At 51.4% G+C, this 18,023-nt stretch overlaps 1 protein-coding gene across 6 annotated transcripts in view; it reads left to right on the top strand.

The window, feature by feature from the left end:
* PIK3C2B (phosphatidylinositol-4-phosphate 3-kinase catalytic subunit type 2 beta) overlaps positions 1-18,023 on the top strand; it is a 65,782-nt gene that overhangs the window by 34,843 nt on the left and 12,916 nt on the right. For all 6 annotated transcript variants that reach the window (XM_038585986.1, XM_038585983.1, XM_038585984.1 and 3 more), the window contains 13 exons: positions 756-951; positions 2,003-2,125; positions 5,478-5,645; positions 6,226-6,337; positions 7,695-7,837; positions 9,551-9,739; positions 11,383-11,476; positions 11,629-11,723; positions 12,108-12,288; positions 13,080-13,187; positions 13,823-13,915; positions 14,713-14,842; positions 16,225-16,361. In XM_038585986.1, coding sequence (XP_038441914.1) covers positions 756-951; positions 2,003-2,125; positions 5,478-5,645; positions 6,226-6,337; positions 7,695-7,837; positions 9,551-9,739; positions 11,383-11,476; positions 11,629-11,723; positions 12,108-12,288; positions 13,080-13,187; positions 13,823-13,915; positions 14,713-14,842; positions 16,225-16,361 — 1,769 coding nt within the window. The remainder of the gene's footprint in view (positions 1-755; positions 952-2,002; positions 2,126-5,477; positions 5,646-6,225; positions 6,338-7,694; positions 7,838-9,550; positions 9,740-11,382; positions 11,477-11,628; positions 11,724-12,107; positions 12,289-13,079; positions 13,188-13,822; positions 13,916-14,712; positions 14,843-16,224; positions 16,362-18,023) is intronic.

Here is an 18,023-nt window from a genome sequence, read left to right as displayed (position 1 = left end):
CTGTGTGTTTTCCAGCTGGAGAGCACATTTCTTTCCACAAAATGTTATCTCATTATTTTTACTAGTTATTCCTGTGGTGTCCCTGGGAGATGGCGATGAGGTGGTGTCCGTGTGAGGGTGGGGGTGGCAAGGCAAAGTTAGCCCTGGGCTCCAGATGAGAAAAAGCTCTTACTTGTGTAGGGTTGTCATTATTCTCCAGGAGGCTCATAATGCCTGTGTTTCCAACTCACAATGGGCCTGGGGAGAAGGTGATAAAGAATTTTTCACTAGGAGTGAGTCTTTTAAACAGACTTTGCTCTATGAAGCCCACACCTCTGGGATTCTTGGTTGGTGATTCCCAGTCTTTTGGATTTCATGAATTAATAACCTGTTGTTCCACAAAACATTATTTTAGGGACCAACATAGAAATTGACTGCTTTGCTTTTGCCAAGGAATGACTTTTAAAGTCACTGACCATTATCATTCCCAGTATTTCCCAAAAGAAAGGACATTTAACACAAAATAAGTAGCAATAAGTAAAAATAAGGAGAATGTTTAAAGTTGAGCATCATCTTATGAGCAGGTCATGATACAATCCTGCCTTTTTTTTCCCCTCATTTCACTACAGATGGGTGAACTTTGTCATGGCTATTGGAAACCAACTGGCATTTGGGGACTACTGTCCCGGTGTGTACCATCCTAGCCAATGCCATGGCAACAGGATGGCACTTGCTGAGACCTTGTGACCTTTCCTTGTGACCTCTTCCTTTCACAGAGAAGGTTGTGGAAGCTCTGACAGCTTCCATCTTGGATCTGGTGGAGCTATACTGCAGCACATTTGATGCGGACTTCCAGACGGCTGTGCACGGGAGCCGCAAGCACGATCTGGTCCAGGAGGCCTGCCATTTCTCCGGGCCCTTGGCCTTCACTGTCTATGCCACCCACCGCATCCCCATTACCTGGGCTACCAGGTGAGCCCAGGGCTGATTGTCCTGTAGGGAGCGAGCTGAGTTTGACTCTCAGATGGCTTCTCCCTGTCTGGGTGCAACCCCCTGTCTTGAGTTGATGGTGGTCTGTGGCATTGCAGTGCACCTTAGCTGAACCGGATGAGCCGAGTGCCTGAGGGGGATTGCAGGCAGGGACATCCCAAGGAGAGCCAGAAGGTCCCCTGGGAGATGGAGAGGCAGCCACAGCAGTCAGATCCTGCGGGGCCTTCTCAGTGCTGGTTGCATCGGCATCCCTGCCCCCCACCCATCCCAGACCCGCTGATGGAGACACTGCGACAGATGGCAGCTTCCCAGATCCAGTGCATGCCCCAAGGCCGATGACTGCACTACCCTGCAGATGCACAATGGGAGGGGGCGGGGAGGGGGGAGATGACCCTTTGTTGGGTGTTCCCTAGGCCTGCAGGGGTGAGTGAAGGGGGACCTTCATTTGGTAATCCTCAGCTCCTCTGCCTAGTGCCTTGGCATGGGGGGGGGTTGGTCCCACCCCCGCACCCCCCCCCCCCCCCGCCCTTTCCAGACCCCCCTCCCTCTCCCTTCCCCCTCTCTCTTTGTTCCTCACTTAATGTATTCCTCTGGGAGATTGGCAGAGAACAAAGGAGCCAGCCTGGGAAACCAGGGCCTTCTCTGACCTCTTCTGTCAGGCACCTGTCACCAGCCACAGGGACCCCCATGTGTTGGCATTCTCGTCGGCATATGTCGATTGCATCCCCCTCCCCTTGTCACCTGCGCATGCGCACACAGACACCCCCATGGGCTGCCACCGCCAACTGTAAGAAGGCGGCTGGGCTGCGTGGGCTGGTCCCCAATCAAGAGGGAGGAAGAGCCTGAAGCTGGGCGGAGGGATCCAGATCCAATTGCTTCTCCTGGAGCTCCTATTCACAAATGCCCCATGACCCCATGCTCTAGCTCCCAGAGACCAAGGAGGAGTCTTAGCTGGAGAAATGGAGCTTGGCACACGCTGGGTGACTGTGATGGGGCTTGGGAGCTGAGCGTCCTTCCTCTCTTTCTGTTGCAGCTATGAAGATTTCTACCTCTCCTGCTCCCTCAGCCATGGTGGAAAGGAACTATGCAACCCCCTGTACACCCGAAGGGCTCACTTTTCCAAGTACCTCTTCCACCTCATCATCTGGGACCAGCAGTAAGGCCCCCCGCCCCCGCCCAAGCCCTGGCCCCGGCCCCTGCAGACCCCACGGAGGAACCCACATCTGCATTAAACCAGTCTCTACCACTAACCCTACCCCCACAAGAGCCCTCAGCGCCTGGAGTCTCCACTTCCCTAACCCTTAGATGGGGACAAGTACCATTTCTAATCCACAAAGATTCTCTGTAAAACATAAAAGATCATAAAAAAAAAAAAAAGTTAGTGGTTAGCTTTCATAATAATCCATCGTCTTGATCTTGTCTTCCTTAAAAGGTTTAACTAGTCTGAGGGATTCTCATCCTCTCCCTTCTTCCCAAAGTTTCATATAGACTAGGGAGAGGGGCCTGTGCTTTCTTCCTTCTAGAAGGGAAAAAACAGGTTGTCTAGACAGAAGAATAATGGGCTGGGAGCTGCAGGAAGAAGCCTCTATTTCTAGCTCTGTGTCTAGTCCCATGTTCTCTTTGGCCTGTCTGTGCCTCACACTGTAAAGTGGGGACAGTTGTTTAATTCAGAGGCAGTTGTGGCTGAGATAAAATGAAATGAGATAAATTATAAATATGAATATGAAACCACGAGCACAAGGTAGTATTAATCAGCGTTTATTAGCAAGTGTTGCTGCCGGGAAGAAAGGCATCAGCCAAGCAGAGTAGGAGGGAAATGGAGGTGAACCAAGTGGTGGCACTGCAGGTGTGCACCCGCCCTGGGCCCTCTCTGTGCTGCACCCTGCCCTCCCTCCAGACTGTCAGAAAGCCCCTTGTTGGCTGCCCCCAGCTTCACTTCCCTAGACTGACTGTATCTGAGTCCTTATTTGCAGAGCAGAACTGGAACTTCAGTATCTGGAGTGCAGATGAGAGACTGAACAGGGTGCTTGGGGAGGCCAAGATTGCCAAAATAGGCCAATGCAGAGTCTGTGCAAACAACAGGAGAGGTGGGTTATTTACAGAGGGGCAGCTGGGGAGGCAGACCCTTTCTTCTGTCTTCACACTTATGTAAGTTATAGAGCAATAAAGCTGTAAATAAAACTAATCAAATAACTGCCAGGGCAGGAGAGGCTCTTTGGAGGCAGGGATGGCTGCCTCAAATGGCTTTGGAATTTCACCATCACCTTCCGATCCTCTGGCTTCAGTGACTACCGGTGCCAAGGGGATCATGCCGTACAGTGCCCCACCCCAGGCAGACCCCACAAAATTAGCCCGAGACCCTCTTGCCATGGAGTATCAGATTCCTGGTAGGCCTGGTCTACCTCAGCCTGCCTGTCCTGTGCGTCTCCTTCCACTCCCTGTCTTAGGTTTGGCCTCGAATCCTAAAGGCTGGTCCCTGCCTTCATAGTCAAGATCAAGGCTTCTGGGAGAAGATGCTACCCTGTAGGGTTCAAAGCACAGGCCTGGGCACACTCCCTTTCTTACTATAGGTGGAACCTTGGGAAGTGATGGGCCTAACTTACAGGGCTATTTGAGAACTTCTGGGACATTGCCGGTAAAGGGCATTGCACGGTACCTAGCACACGATAGATGCTTTCTTCTTCATTCTTGTCATCTTTTTAGCTGGGGGAGCCTGCTCAGTTCCGGTTTCCCCGTTCCAAGTGACTGACGCAGTGACTGATACATGGACATATTTGTACATGTAAATCCTATTTGCATAGCCCTGTTCCGGTGCAGAACCCTCAGTGTTTCGCAGCAAAAGGTACACAGTGTATACACACATCACACAAGCTGTTTTCCCCTCTCCACTGATGAGGAAACAGTGCAGAGGCATGAGTAGTTCTGAGGTTGTGAGCGGCAAAACCAGGACTGGAACCGGCACATCCCAGGAGTCCTTTCTGGAGGAGGCAGCCCTTGCCATGTGATGTTGAGGAATGGCTGCAGAGGGAAGAAGAGGGGTTTCGCAGGCAGGGAGGAGGTTCAGGCCGCAGCCAACATATGGTTTTCCTGACTGACCCCAGGCAATGATCCGTGGAAGAGGCTTTGGAATGCTAGATGGACTCGAGGACTGAGGAGAAGGGGTTTCTGGCTGGTTCTAGGGGTCGTGGTTTCCTCTCTGCCTCCAGATACACAGTGGGAAGCCTCTTCTGGGCTGACAGGATGGGGGTCAGCTCCAGCCCCCCTCCACTTTGCTGTGGGATCAGCTGACTGTCCTGCCGCCTCAGTACAGGGATCAGCTAACTCTCAAAATAGGCCCAGCAGCCTCGCTCCACCACCTAGCCAAGCCTGGGCCTGGCATGTCTGCTGGCTTCTGCAGGGGCCCTAATTATAGCCATGGGCCCCCAGGGGACAGGCAGCTGGGACGGCAGGGCTCTGCCAGTCTCTGGCGGGTGGGAGGGAGGGAGTCTCACTTAGGTGCAGATTTTGCTGCAGGAGTGAGGGGCAGCAGTGTAGGGAGGCTGCTTAATCAGGCAACTCAGCACCTTGAGGGTGGCCACCCTGCCTCTGTGCCTTCTGGTGTAGAACCTGCCCTGGGCTGGCCAGGAGGGCGTGACAGTGTGGACTTTGGCCCAGGGACAGCTTCCCCAAAAGGTAATGTGGGTCCTCCCTCCCTGAGAGCTCCCCTCCTCTCTCTCCCTCACCCCACCCCAGTGCCTCATCCTGAACTTGGAGGGAGTGGCTGGGTGCGCCTGGGGCGGAGGAGCCCCGGAAGAGCACATCTGGACTGGGTAGTGGCAAGGCTTCACTGGCCAGTTTGTGTTCTCTCCCTGCAGGGGCTTTGGGAAACCCCTTCTCTTTATCCCTCTAGCTTTGAAAATCTTTTTTTTTTTTGTGGGGAGGGGTGAGGTGGTGGTGGGGAGAACAAACCATCTTGTGCCCTGAGGGCTGGGAGAAGAAGGGGATGGGAGAGGACAGACAGGTGGGAGGACTGTCAGGAGGAGGGTGACCTGAGGGCAAAGGACACCCTGCTTCTTCCTTGTTTTGTTTCAGCATGGGAAGTGGGGGAGGGACGAGGGTGGTTCAGTGCAGAAGGATTGTCAGAGGGGCAGCTTCTTGGTGACCCTCTGCAGAAACCCCGGGACAAGGGGCATATGGCTTCACTGTGGGAACTACAGTCACCTCAACTCCAGGATGGCTCTGGCTATCCAAGTTCTGTCCGGTCACTGGGGGTGGCCTCAAAATCGGGATGTTAGCCGCACACTACTGAGAGTCTGCAATTGCAAAAACAGCATGATGTACTTCTGGGAGCATCGGGGGAGGTTTCGCCTACAGTTTGGGACCTGTCCTGGTTCAAGGCTTCCCCAGGGAGCACATCTGATATCCCAAGAGGCAGGCCGCGTTCTCAGCCTCCACTTAACTTCCTGGGCCGCCTGTCCCTTGAAGCCACGAAAGTGGCCCCTCCTGATTTGGTTTCCTCTCCTCCCTAGGATCTGCTTCCCTGTGCAGGTGAACCGGCTGCCTCGGGAGACCCTGCTGTGTGCCACTCTCTATGCTCTGCCCATCCCCCTGCCTGGGAGCTCTTCAGAGGCCAATAAGCAGAGGCGTCTGCCAGAAGCCCTGGGTTGGGTCACTACTCCACTCTTCAACTTCAGGCAGTATGTGGTTCCCAGGGCAGCGGCTTCTTGGCCTCGGGAGGGAAGGAGAGGGATAGAGAGAGGGGCCTGGCTGCTGCCCTGGCCAGTGCCCCTTGGGAGGGTTGGCCATGTGGGGCTCACCAACAGAGTCCACAGGGCCCTAGCCAGGGGACCAAGGCACAGGAGTAGACACCAGGACAGTTGACATAACCAAGAGCTTCTGGGCAGGACTGGTGGTGCAGGAAGGGCGAGAGGGGTGTGGAAAAGTAGTGCTTGGGTAACGTGTCATCTGGCCCTGTCCTTGAAAGGGCCTTAGAGGTCATCTAGTCCACCTCTGTGCCTCTGGGGGCATTCCCACTGCTGCCCCCAGCAGAGCCCCCTTCTCCACTGCATCCTGCCTCAGTGGCAACCGAGGTCATCCAGAGGCTTCCTGAAGTCAGTGTGCTTGTATAGGACCTGGAAGAAGGGAGAGCCTATAGTCTATGGGGAGAATGACAGAGTTGGGTAGTGGCTTCAAAGGCAGATTTTTGGTTGGGGAGGGGGAGGAAAACCATCTCCTTAGCTACTTGTTGATTCTCCTCCCCGCCCCCATCCTCCTTAGAGTCCTGACCTGTGGGCGGAAGCTTCTGGGCTTATGGCCAGCAACACAGGAAAACCCCAGTGCCCGTTGGAGCGCACCTAATTTCCACCAGCCAGATAGTGTCATCCTGCAGGTGAGACCCCAGCTTCAGCTCCCTCCTACCCATTGCTCCAGACTACTCAAGAGTCAGCTCCAAGTTTTCCGCCTTGAGGTTTGGTCTTGGGCAGTAAGAGAAAGTGCTGGGATGTTGGGCATAGGATGCTAATGCATTGGAAGGAACTGGGTGAATTTGGTTGAACCCCAGTGTGCGGAGGAGTTCTGTGGAATCTGTGTGCCATCTCCTGGAGGTTAACTTTGATTTTAAAGAGGCTGAAGGCAGGGCCTGAGCATCTCCACCCCCATTCAGGGCTCAGCTCTTTGGAGTCCTTTGTATTGAGCTTTTATATTAGGAGCCTGATAAAATCTGAGCTATATGCCTGGGGGCCTGAGGGGAAGCCCCCCACCCCTTCCTCCTCCCCGTGCAGCCGGTCACTCAGTGCTCCTGTGGAGTGGGGCCATTCTCTGGGGAGAGGAGGAAGACCTGGAGCTGATCATATCCAAGGTCTTGTTACCGTTTTCTGGCTCCCCTGTTGTCCAATCAATGAGATGCTTTGGTATGGAATGTGGAGTATCAAAGTGGATATAGCATGAAACATAATGATATAGAACAAAAGCTCCAGAGGCAGGCATTTTTGTCTATTTTAATTGACTATACTCAGTGCCTAGGACCTAGAATAACACTTGGCACATATAAGGGTTCAATAAACATTTGTTGATTGAGGGAATGTAGGACCCACTCAGCTCTGAGATCCAGTTTAGGAGGATGAACATCTGGCAGCATAGAGCAAGATGCTATTCTTCTTTTTTTTTTTTTAAGTTTTTATTTATTTATGATAGTCACACACAGAGAGAGATAGAGGCAGAGACACAGGCAGAGGGAGAAGGAGGCTCCATGCACCGGGAGCCTGACGTGGGATTCGATCCCAGGTCTCCAGGATCATGCCCTGGGCCAAAGGCAGGCGCCAAACCGCTGCGCCACCCAGGGATCCCCTCTCTGCCTCTTTCTCTGTGTCTCTCATGAATGAATGAATGAATGAATGAATGAATGAATAAATAAATAAAGTCTTAGGAAAAAAAAGTTCTGGCCTGGGGCCTCCCCTCCCCCCCACTGCATCTCCACCCAACCTCTCACTTGCCCTTTCTCCTCTCACTCTCTCTGTTTCCTTCTCATTTTTTGCTGGAAGTGACGGCTGGAAGGGACTTTCCCTAAAGTCCAAGTTCCCACCAAGTCCCAACAGGGTTATTTTACAAACCACCTGCAGGCAAGGAAGGGAGGGAGGGGGGAAAGCAGGACTGCCAGCATGTGACAGGGTGCTGGAGACCTGGGAAGGCGGTGGCCCCCACTCACCTGCCTGTTCTCTTCTCCCTGCTTCACTGACGCCATCCTCCAGATCGACTTCCCCACCTCAGCCTTCGACATCAAGTTCACCAGCCCCCCTAGAGACAAGTTCAGCCCCCGCTATGTGTTTAGTAGCCTCCGGGAGGAAGACCAACGTGTGCTTAAAAACATCATGCAGAAGGAGTCCTTGTACTGGTGAGAACCGGGGCCTTTCCCATGTGCTGCTCAGGCCCCCATCCTGTCTGATGTCTCACCTGCCAGCTCCAAGTTCCTGCCCTCTTGCTTTGGGAGTAGAGGTGGGATGGGGGGGGCGGGGGGGGCATTGCCACTGAAGCAGGACCAGTGGCGAAGGCAGCCTCCAGGCTTTTTTTTGTGAGCTGACGCTAGGCAAGGTGGAGAGGCCAGGCTCAGGAGATTAGATCTAGGAATGCCCATCCCCACAATGGGAACCTGGCCCCCTCAGCTTGCCAGAGGACCAGAGCTTTGCCCCACACCCCAGATATGCCGTCTACTACTTGCTATCCATGGGGACAGCTGGCTCCTGTCGTCACCAACCTGCCCCCACCTCCTGCCCGTTCCACACCCACAGCCTTTGCATTTCTCTGGCCCTGTCACTTTCCAAAAAGGATCAGGTGTCGGGGCAAGCTGGCAGCCCTCAAGGGTAAGGGAGTCCAAGCTGATGTCATCCTTGGGGCTGCTTCTCTTACCAGGATTGGAAGGGGTGGGGTGAAGAACCGAGGGAAGGAGGAGCTGGTGGAATGGGGCTCCTCCCCTGCCTGATCTGCATTGCATGATCCTAGGCCACGTTGGGGGGCCGGGGTTGGGGAATGGAGATGAGGCTCATCTCTCCCTCATGTCCCACCCAGGGAGCCAGAGTAGCTGAGTGACTACAGATCCCCCGCTCCCACCCCTCTGCTGACCCCTTGCTTCACGAGCCCCTCAGCTCCCTTCTCCCATTAGACACCTGATCTCAGGCAAGGCTTAGTTAGCTGTGGCTGCTATAAAACCTCCAGCTGGCGGGAGAAGCCCCAGAGGCTTCTCAGCATCCAGACCCTGACCTGCGAGGACTACTGCCCTCTGGTGGCTCATCTTGGGAGTGGTGCTCGTAGGGAAATCCACAGGAAGGGTAGCTGGCTGGGTGCCCTTGACCTGTGTATTCTCTCTCAGTCTGAGATGTCCTCAGATGGCAGGATCAGAGATGAGAGGTGGGCCTTGCTTCACAAACTTTGCTTCTCAAAGTTTGATTGCAATCACCTAGGAATCTTCTAAAAAATACCGATGTCCCTGGGCCCCTAGGGGGCTCAGTGATTGAGCATCGGCCTCGGCTCAAGGTGTGACCCTGGTCCTGGGATTGAGTCCTGCATCAGGCTCCCTGGAGGGAGCCTGCTTCTCCTGCTGCCTGTGTCTCTGCCTGTATGTCTCTGCCTCTGTGTGTCTCTTATGAATAAATAAGATCTTTTATTTTTTTTATTTTTTTTAAAATTTTTATTTATTTATGATAGTCACAGAGAGAGAGAGAGAGAGAGAGAGGCAGAGACATAGGCAGAGGGAGAAGCAGGCTCCATGCACCGGGAGCCCGACGTGGGACTCGATTCTGGGTCTCCAGGATCACGCCCCGGGCCAAAGGCAGGCACCAAACCGCTGCGCCACCCAGGGATCCCAATAAGATCTTTAAAAAAAAAAAAAAAAAAAAAGATACTGATGTCCTGGTTTCCCCAGATGTTCTGACTCCATTGGTGTCAGTGTGGCCCAGGCGTGGGAACTTTACAAACCTCTGCAGGTGATTGTCATGTGCCGCAAAGTTTGGGAACCACCAAATTGGAGAGCGTAGCATTCTCTTGGAGAGTGAGTACCCTACCCTGTGGCTTCAGGGCGCTCTCTCACCTCCCTTGCAACCCCCACCCGCAGGCTCACTGATGCTGACAAGAAGCGCCTGTGGGAGAAGCGATACTACTGCCATTCGGAGGTGAGCTCCCTCCCCCTGGTGCTTGCCAGCGCCCCCAGCTGGGAGTGGGCTTGCCTGCCCGACATCTATGCTCTCCTGAAGCAGTGGACCCACATGAACCACCAGGATGCCCTGGGGCTCCTGCATGCCACGTGAGTCCTAACACCACCTCTCCCTGACTACGTGTCCTTCCAGAACTAAGGGTTGGCACTGCCCGTCACTAGCCTGAGCCAGTACTGGAGAAAGTGGTACAGTGGGCTAGGAAATCCAGGGGGTTTTCACTTCTCCTTTTTGGCTTTTTCTTTGTCTCATTGCCCCGCAGTGTTACATTGTGAACATTGTCCAAGGATGCTACAAAACAGCTTTACAGTGAACATTCATGTGCCCACTACCTAGATCCTAACTGTTCTGTTTGCTCTATTTGCTTTCTTGCGTGTGTATCCCTCTATCCCACCATCAGTCCATCTTACTTTTTAAATACATTTCCGTGTAAGTTGCAGACATCAGGCCTCCCTCTAAATACTTAGGCCTATGTATATCGTTAACTAGAACTCAACGTTTGTTTTTTCTTTTGAGGCAAAATTTACATGTAAGGAGATGCCTAAGCCTTACCTATATGTGGGCTGGTTCTTGATGCCTGCACACCCCGTGTAACACAAACCCTACCACTTAGTTCGACTCTAACAGGCCTCTCTTCCTTCTTTTCCCTCAGAAGGGTTCTCTGGGGACATGCGCCTCCCAGATTCAGACCCCTGGGCTGCCTTTTCCAGATGGTACCCAGTATTCTTGGCTTCTTTCTTACTGCTCTTGGTAATTAAAATGTACCCAATCCATGTGGCTTGCCCTCAGGACTTTTGGAAACAACGTTTTTGCTAATCTCTGCTCAACTCAATTCTGCTATGGGGTACTCGCTTACATAAAACTCCGTGATTTTCTGTCCTTTGCCTGGGTGGCTTTACGTTAAAGGATGGTCCCAAGATACCACCATGCCTTAATCCACGTAAGGGCTCTTCGACGACAGGAATTTTGAGCATGGTGGGAGTTAAGGAAAATATTTTCAGGAATGGGGTGGAAGACTGTCTAGTTTTCTTTAAATCATACAAGGAGGGCAGCCCCCGTGACGCAGCGGTTTAGCGCCGCCTGCAGCCTGGGGTGTGATCCTGGAGACCCGGGATCGAGTCCCACGTCAGGCTTCCTGCATGGAGCCTGCTTCTCCCTCTGCCTGTGTCTCTGCCTCTCTCTCTCTCTCTCTCTGCCTCTATGAATAAATAAATAAATAATCTTTTTTTTTTTTAAAAAAAAAAAGGAGTTTGTTATTTAAAAAAAATAAATCTTACAAGAAAAAAATTTTTTAATAAAGTAAAAAAAAAATACAAGGAATGAAAATGGCCACTCTCCTGGTCCTTCGTGGCCCCATGCCCACTCTGACCAGGGGACAGGGCCATTCTCAAAAGTTGCTCTCCAGGGATGCCTGCCTTTGGTTCAGGGCGTGATCCCAGTGTCCTGGGATTGAGTCCCACATCCACCTCCCTGCAGGGAGCTTGCTTCTCCCTCGGCCTGTGTCTCTGCCTCTCTCTGTGTGTCTCTCATGAATAAGTAAATAAAATCTTAAAAAAAAAAAAAAAAAGTTGCTTTCCAGACAAGGTGCTAAGGATCCTTCTAAGTGGGTTTGGCAGATTCTGAGGGCCACTGGCTTGTCTCCACCTATATCTCCAAAGCCCGGGCATGAGGGTGCTCACTCCTATGCTACAGAGTCTGCAGCTCGGTTGTCAGGGGGCTGGGCTCTGTTTCGCAGCTTCCCGGACCAGGAGGTGCGTCGTATGGCTGTCCAGTGGATCGGCTCGCTGTCAGATGCTGAGCTCCTTGACTACTTGCCTCAGCTCGTGCAGGTAGGCAGACCGGCCTCCCTCTGGTTCTGATGATCCTTCTGCAGGCCCAAGTTGGTCTGCATCCTCCTTGTGGAACCCAGGGTCCCTGGCAGGATAGTGGCAGGTGTAGATTGCAGGCCGTCAATACAGCCTCACATTTCCTTTCCCCTAAGGCTCTGAAGTATGAGTGTTACCTGGACAGCCCTTTGGTGCGCTTTCTCCTGAAACGAGCGGTCTCTGACTTGAGAGTGACTCACTACTTCTTCTGGTAAACTGTGTGGGGAGAGGTGGGAGGCAGACATGTGCCTGCCTTCGCTCAGGAATATTGTAATCCTGGGTGTGCGAGGGTGGGGAGCTGAGCCGCCTGGGCTCTAGTATGTTGCTGACTTGCCATGTGGCCACAGGCTAGCACCTTTTCCTCCTGTGGTCTCGGTCCCAAGAGGACCATGTGGATCATCCCTGGCCCTCCTTTCCATCCACACATGGCAGAAACAGAAAGGACAAAGGAGCTGCAGAGGGGCTTTCCCTCCCAGGCTTGGGGTGGGTTTTCCAGGGAGCTGGAGCTGGGTCTGACCCCTCCTATCCCCCAATCCACACGCCCTTGCCTGTGATCCCAAGTGTCCCGACCCACCCTGCTCCCTTTGCTTTGCAGGCTGCTAAAGGATGGCCTCAAAGACTCCCAGTTCAGCATCCGCTACCAGTACCTGCTGGCAGCCTTGCTGTGCTGCTGTGGCAAGGGGCTGAGAGAGGAGTTTAACCGCCAGTGCTGGCTTGTCAATACCCTGGCCAAGCTGGCGCAGCAAGTCCGAGAGGCCACCCCATCCACACGGCAGGTGAGGGGGGCGGGGCCACCTCCACCCACTTCTGGTCTTGGGCTTTTTTAACCATTAAGTCATTAATTTGTTCAACGTCCTCACCAGCAGGATGGCACTTGACCGTCTCCGATTTAGGGACTGGAAGGAGGTGCCTCTGTCTCTAACCCACAAGCCACAAATTGACAGTCTGCAAGCTGGATACAGCCCACGGATGGGTTTTGGTTAGCCTGCAAAGTATTACAGTTTTTATTTAACTGTTTGCTTTGAAGGCTAAGCACATTTGTAGAAGTTTATAAGTTGTTCACTGCATGAGAGCACCCAGCTGGAGAGGGCAAACAAGGGCTGAAATCCAGTCTGACGTTGTTCCCTATGCCATGAGTCATAGCTCAGTGCTGCTGCTACCCAGAGCGGGACCTTTATCTGTTTGTATAACCAGGCTGTATTAAGCCAACAGTATTCCTGTTTGCTAACATTTAAAAATTGGGAGAATTTAAAGTGCGGATTGTTGGCCTTTCTTGGCAACAGCCTGAGCAGCGTCACCCCTCTGAGATGCACCTGCCTCTCACCGTGATGTCATCTGCCTCGCCTCTGTAAGCTGTTTGGGCTTGCTGCCTGTGCACTGTCCCAGGCGCCATACCCCAGGCTGCGTGGTTTTCCTTCTTCACGGTCTCCTGGGAGTTGTCCACACTTCTCAGATGGTGGTTTTCACACCAGCTACTACTGGGTGCCCAGCCCCGGGAGAGGCTTGGTTCTGAGTAGAGCTTATGGGCAACCCACTCACCCCTACTGTCCTTCCCTCTCCCTCTCAGGGGATCCTCCGCACGGGCCTGGAGGAGGTGAGGCAGTTCTTTGCCCTGAATGGCTCCTGCCGCTTGCCACTCAGCCCTAGTCTGCTGGTTAAGGGCATTGTGCCCAGGGTGAGTGACGGGGGGTTGGGGCTCTCGGGGCAGGGAGGGCTCAATGGAGGTGAGGCACCCACACCCTGGTTATTGAGAGGTATGAAGAAGAAAGGTATCTTTGGGGCCTCTTTCCAGCTCTAGTGTGTATGGACTTTGACCTGACAGCTGCGCGGGAGGGAGGAGTTGGGTTGGGAGTTGGGTGTCTCCCTGATGCCACTGGGTGTAAGTCCAGGCTGGTGATCATGACCGCAGCTGGCATCTGTTCTTGCCGAGCACCATCTCTGTGCCTGTGCCTGTACTCTTCTGAGTGCTTTACACTGGGCATGGTGTCTCATGCTCACATTTCTTACAAAGTTGGTCCTGTCGTGAGACCCATTTTGCAGAGGGGTACACTGAGGTATAGACAGGAGTCCTGTCCTAGGAGGTCGTATGCCGAATACACTGAAGGGATGAGAGAGCAGGTGCCGAAGCTGAGGCTGTAACAAACTGCCCAGGGCCAGTGGGGGTGGTGGTGTGTGTGGAAGGAGTGCGGGCTCCTGAGGAATCTGGCAGAAACTACAAGCTGGTGGGCCGGCGGCAGCTTGACCCATGGTGCGTAGTCCTGAGGGCGTTGTCTTTCCTGACCCTCGTCACTACCGTCTCTCCTGTGGCAGGACTGTTCCTACTTCAACTCCAATGCTGTCCCCCTCAAGCTGTCTTTCCAGAATGTGGATCCTCTGGGTGAGAACATCCGCATCATCTTCAAGGTGAGGACACCTCGAAAGCCTGGTGGGATGATAGTGATAGAGGAGAGTAGAGAAGGGAGTCAAAGGGTGGCAGGAGTGGCCTCAGGCACTTCTTTTCCTGTCATTCCGAGCTACCATCTTCACATGTGAGAGCCTGCCAAATCAAAAAGGAATTCTGCATGGCCCCACAGGCTAGGAATAGGATGTTGGCAGGTGTAGCAAAGCTACTGGCAGCTCAGTTTACAGAGGTGTGCTAGGAGGCAGAGCCATCCCGAGAATGAATGGATACAGGGGTGATCTGCTTGTCCCTGAGGGTAGTCAAGTGGAGGCTGGATGGCTGCCTGGCAGCAGTGTTGAAGAGGAAATTAAGAGAACAGGTGCAGTTTGGACTAGATGAACCCTCAGGTCCTTCCTGATACATTCATACATTCATGATTCTGAGAAGTAAACCATAGTCTGAGAACATGTCATCTGGGGGGAGAGGAGATGCGTGTATGTGACTGTGTAATTTATATGTTGGCTGTGTGTGAGCTCCAAATCCCAGCGATAAATGCTCAGATTTTAAAAGGTCTTAATCAGGAATCTAAATTTGGTTCAAATGGGGCCGCGGGGTTGAAGCAAGAGCCAGAACACTGCATGGGCGAATGTAATTACTGGCACATCTCTGGTCGTTTGACCTGGTGTGAGTGAAGATGGGAGATGGGAGGTGGGAAAACTGGGCGGTCCTCTGTCGCTGTTTGGACCAGCGTGGCTCTCTTGGAGGATCTGGGAGCCTGGGGAGGCAGTGGAGATGAGCTCTGCTCACTTTCTTTCTCCAGTGCGGGGATGACCTTCGCCAGGACATGCTAACCTTGCAGATGATTCGCATCATGAACAAGATCTGGGTTCAAGAGGGGCTGGACATGCGCATGGTCATTTTCCGCTGCTTCTCCACTGGCCGGGGGAGAGGTCAGTTGGGAATAGGGGGAGGGGGCTGTGCCCAGGCAGCTGGCATGAAGGGCACCCCTTTGCTTTACTGCTCTTTTGCCCATTCCCCAACATGGGTTGTGTGCTTCTCCAGAAAAGTGAAACGGACAAGATAATTTCAATAGAAGCTATGGAAGGGCATTAAGAAAAGGAAGGCAGAGCAGAGACAAAGAAACCGGAATAAAACGATGTGATGTAACAACCAGACATGTCGTGTAGACTTTGGGTCCTAACTCAAACTAATCAAGTGTGAAAAGGTACTTTTCAGGCAATAGGGAGAAATGTAAATAAAGACTGGGTTGAAGGCCGATTGTTAATTTTTTGGGTGTGCTAATGGCATGGTGCTTATGCCCTTGTTAGTGGTACTCGAAACATTTATGAGTGAAAAGACATGTCTGGGATTTGTAAAGGGGAACTCGGCTGGCTTAGTCCATAGAGTCATGTGACTCTTGATCTCAGGATTGTGACTTCAAGCCCCACATTGGGCTCAGAGTTTATTTTATTTTTTTAAGATTTTATTTGAGAGAGAGAGAGAGCACGCGTGTGAGAGCGAGCGCACACAGAGGGAGGGACAGAGAGAGAGAGGGAGAAGCAGACTCACCACTGAGCAGGGAGCCTAAGGCAAGGCTTGATCCCAGGACCCTGGGATCATGACCTGAGCTGAAGGCAGATGCTTAACCAGCTGAGCCACTCAGGTGCTCCTGGAGTTTACTTAAAAATAAATAAATAAATAAATAAATAAATAAATAAATAAATAAATAAATAAATAAATAAATAAATAAATAAATGAAAAGAAAAGAAAAGAAAAGAAAAGAAAAGAAAAGAAAAGAAAAGAAAAGAGAAAAGGTACTCCAGTAAGGAGGGAAGAAGCACGGTTGGCTGAGTGAAACAGGTAAAACAAGATTAGCAAAATGTTGATAATTTTTGAAACTAGGTGATCATTATGTGTGAATTCATGATCTCATTCTCTTTGTTCATATATGTGTGTGTATATGTATAAAATTCATACATATATATGAATAATTATTGATGAACATATGAACATTGTTCGTATATGAACATTGTTCGGATATGGCATATACGTATACATATATGTATCTGAAAATTCCAATTGTAAAAGTTAGAAACAAAAAAAGAATAGCAACTATGAGTTTGGGAGAGCAAAGAGCCCTGATATCCCAGTGTGGAATATGAAGCGTGGGAACAGTATTCCCTCTACTGTCCTTTTCTCCTTATTATCAGACTTTATCCAAATATTCTAGAGCCTAATTTCTAGGGAAGCTTGCAGCAAAGCTCCTGTAGTTCTGTCCCCATAGTCCCCATTGCTATCCCCGGGAGTGCTACACCCATGCCTCCTCTCACAGGGATGGTGGAGATGATTCCCAATGCCGAGACGCTGCGCAAGATCCAGGTGGAGCATGGGGTGACTGGTTCCTTCAAGGACAGGCCCCTGGCGGACTGGCTGCAGAAACACAACCCCGGGGAAGACGAGTATGAGAAGGTAAGATTGGGGGTGGGGGTGAGGCTGGGGGTGGGGTGGGTGCCTGACTCTGGCACATTGCTCTGTTATACAAGGTCTGCATGTGCACTGTGGAGACAGCTCAGCTGTGTCAAGAGGAAAAAGACACAGCTGATGGGTGCCTCCACATCTGGAGGGCTTGGGTCAAATGACTGTCATAAGCGGAGAGAAAATCCCCTGGCATCCAGCTGGAAAACCTTTGTTGAGTCCTCCTGGCAGATCGAGTTTTGGGAGGAGGAGGGGGCCAACTTTCAAGAAACTGCCTGGATCTCTCCTATTTGTGCATCCTGTTCCGTTCCTCCTGTGCCCTTCTGTGCACTTTATAGAGCAAGAGTTAGTTGGAATAGACTTTAGAGATTATTTTAATCCAAATCCTCTTTTCACGAATGTGAATTAATATTCACTCAGTTGTTCCTAGATGCGGAGCTGGTTTGAGGCCAGGCTAGAAGCAGGAGCCAGGATTAAGGTTAGATAGGAGACAGAAGTAATAGGAAAGGAGGCTGGCCTGTTCCTTAGGTGGAGCATTCCTAGTTGGTAGGGCTTTGGTGGCCTGCCGTGGTCCAAGGCTTGTCATGGCGCTAATCTGGGTTAACTGAGTTTAGGGGAGGGAACAAGTCATAATAACCACCTCATAAGAGATTTACTATAAGCCAGAATGCTAAATTATATAACTTAACTTCCAAGGGGACCCTGATACTAATATATATGGATCAATGCATTTTATTTATTATGCATTTTATTCCTAAGGGAAAACCCATATGGACAGCCAAATTATAATCAGAAGGTTCAGTGAACATTGAACTAGACGATTGTAGACGGCCTTAAATGTTTGCATATCCCAGGATTTTTTAAATTTTATTTTTATTTCTTTATTTAAAATTTTTTTAAATTTAATTTGCCAACATATAGTATAATATCCAGTGCTCATCCCATCAAGTGTCCTCAGGATTTAATTCCTGGCCTGCTGGACTCTCTTTGTATTCTTGTGCCAGCTCATCATCTCTTATTACTTTAGGTACCACCCACCTGCTGACGTCTTCCAAAGCCATTCCCTCCTCTCTCCCTGGAGCTGTATGCCCTAAGCCACCTGCTTGCTGGATATCTCCCCTTGTACTTTACCCATAACCTCAAACTCCGTATAGGCAAACCCAAGCTTTCCCTGTCTCCTTTTCTCAAGAAAAACCTGCTTTTTGTATGTTTCCTATCAGTAAATGGTATGAGTCTCTGAAGTCACCCAAGACAGAGCCATGGGTCTTGATGCTTCCTTCTGGCTCACCTCGGCTATACCAAGCACTGTTAATTCTTCCCCCAGCATCTTTCCACATCTGTCCTCTTCTTTCCATTTCTCTCAGCTATGTGCTATCTGTCCCTGAACCACTGGAATGCTCTCCTGTCATCATCTTCTGCTTGATGTCAGAGGTTGTTTTTTCAATAAAGTATTTTTTTTAATTTTTTTATTTATTTATGATAGTCACAGAGAGAGAGAGAGAGAGAGGCAGAGACACAGGCAGAGGGAGAAGCAGGCTCCATGCACCGGGAGCCCGATGTGGGATTCGATCCTGGGTCTCCAGGATCGCGCCCTGGGCCAAAGGCAGGCGCCAAACTGCTGCGCCACCCAGGGATCCCTCAATAAAGTATTAACTG

This window comes from Canis lupus, chromosome 38 (genome assembly GCF_011100685.1).
Source record: "Canis lupus familiaris isolate Mischka breed German Shepherd chromosome 38, alternate assembly UU_Cfam_GSD_1.0, whole genome shotgun sequence".
NCBI lineage: Eukaryota > Metazoa > Chordata > Mammalia > Carnivora > Canidae > Canis > Canis lupus.
Note: the sequence above shows the minus strand (reverse complement) of the source record. Positions and strands in the feature narration are given on the sequence as shown.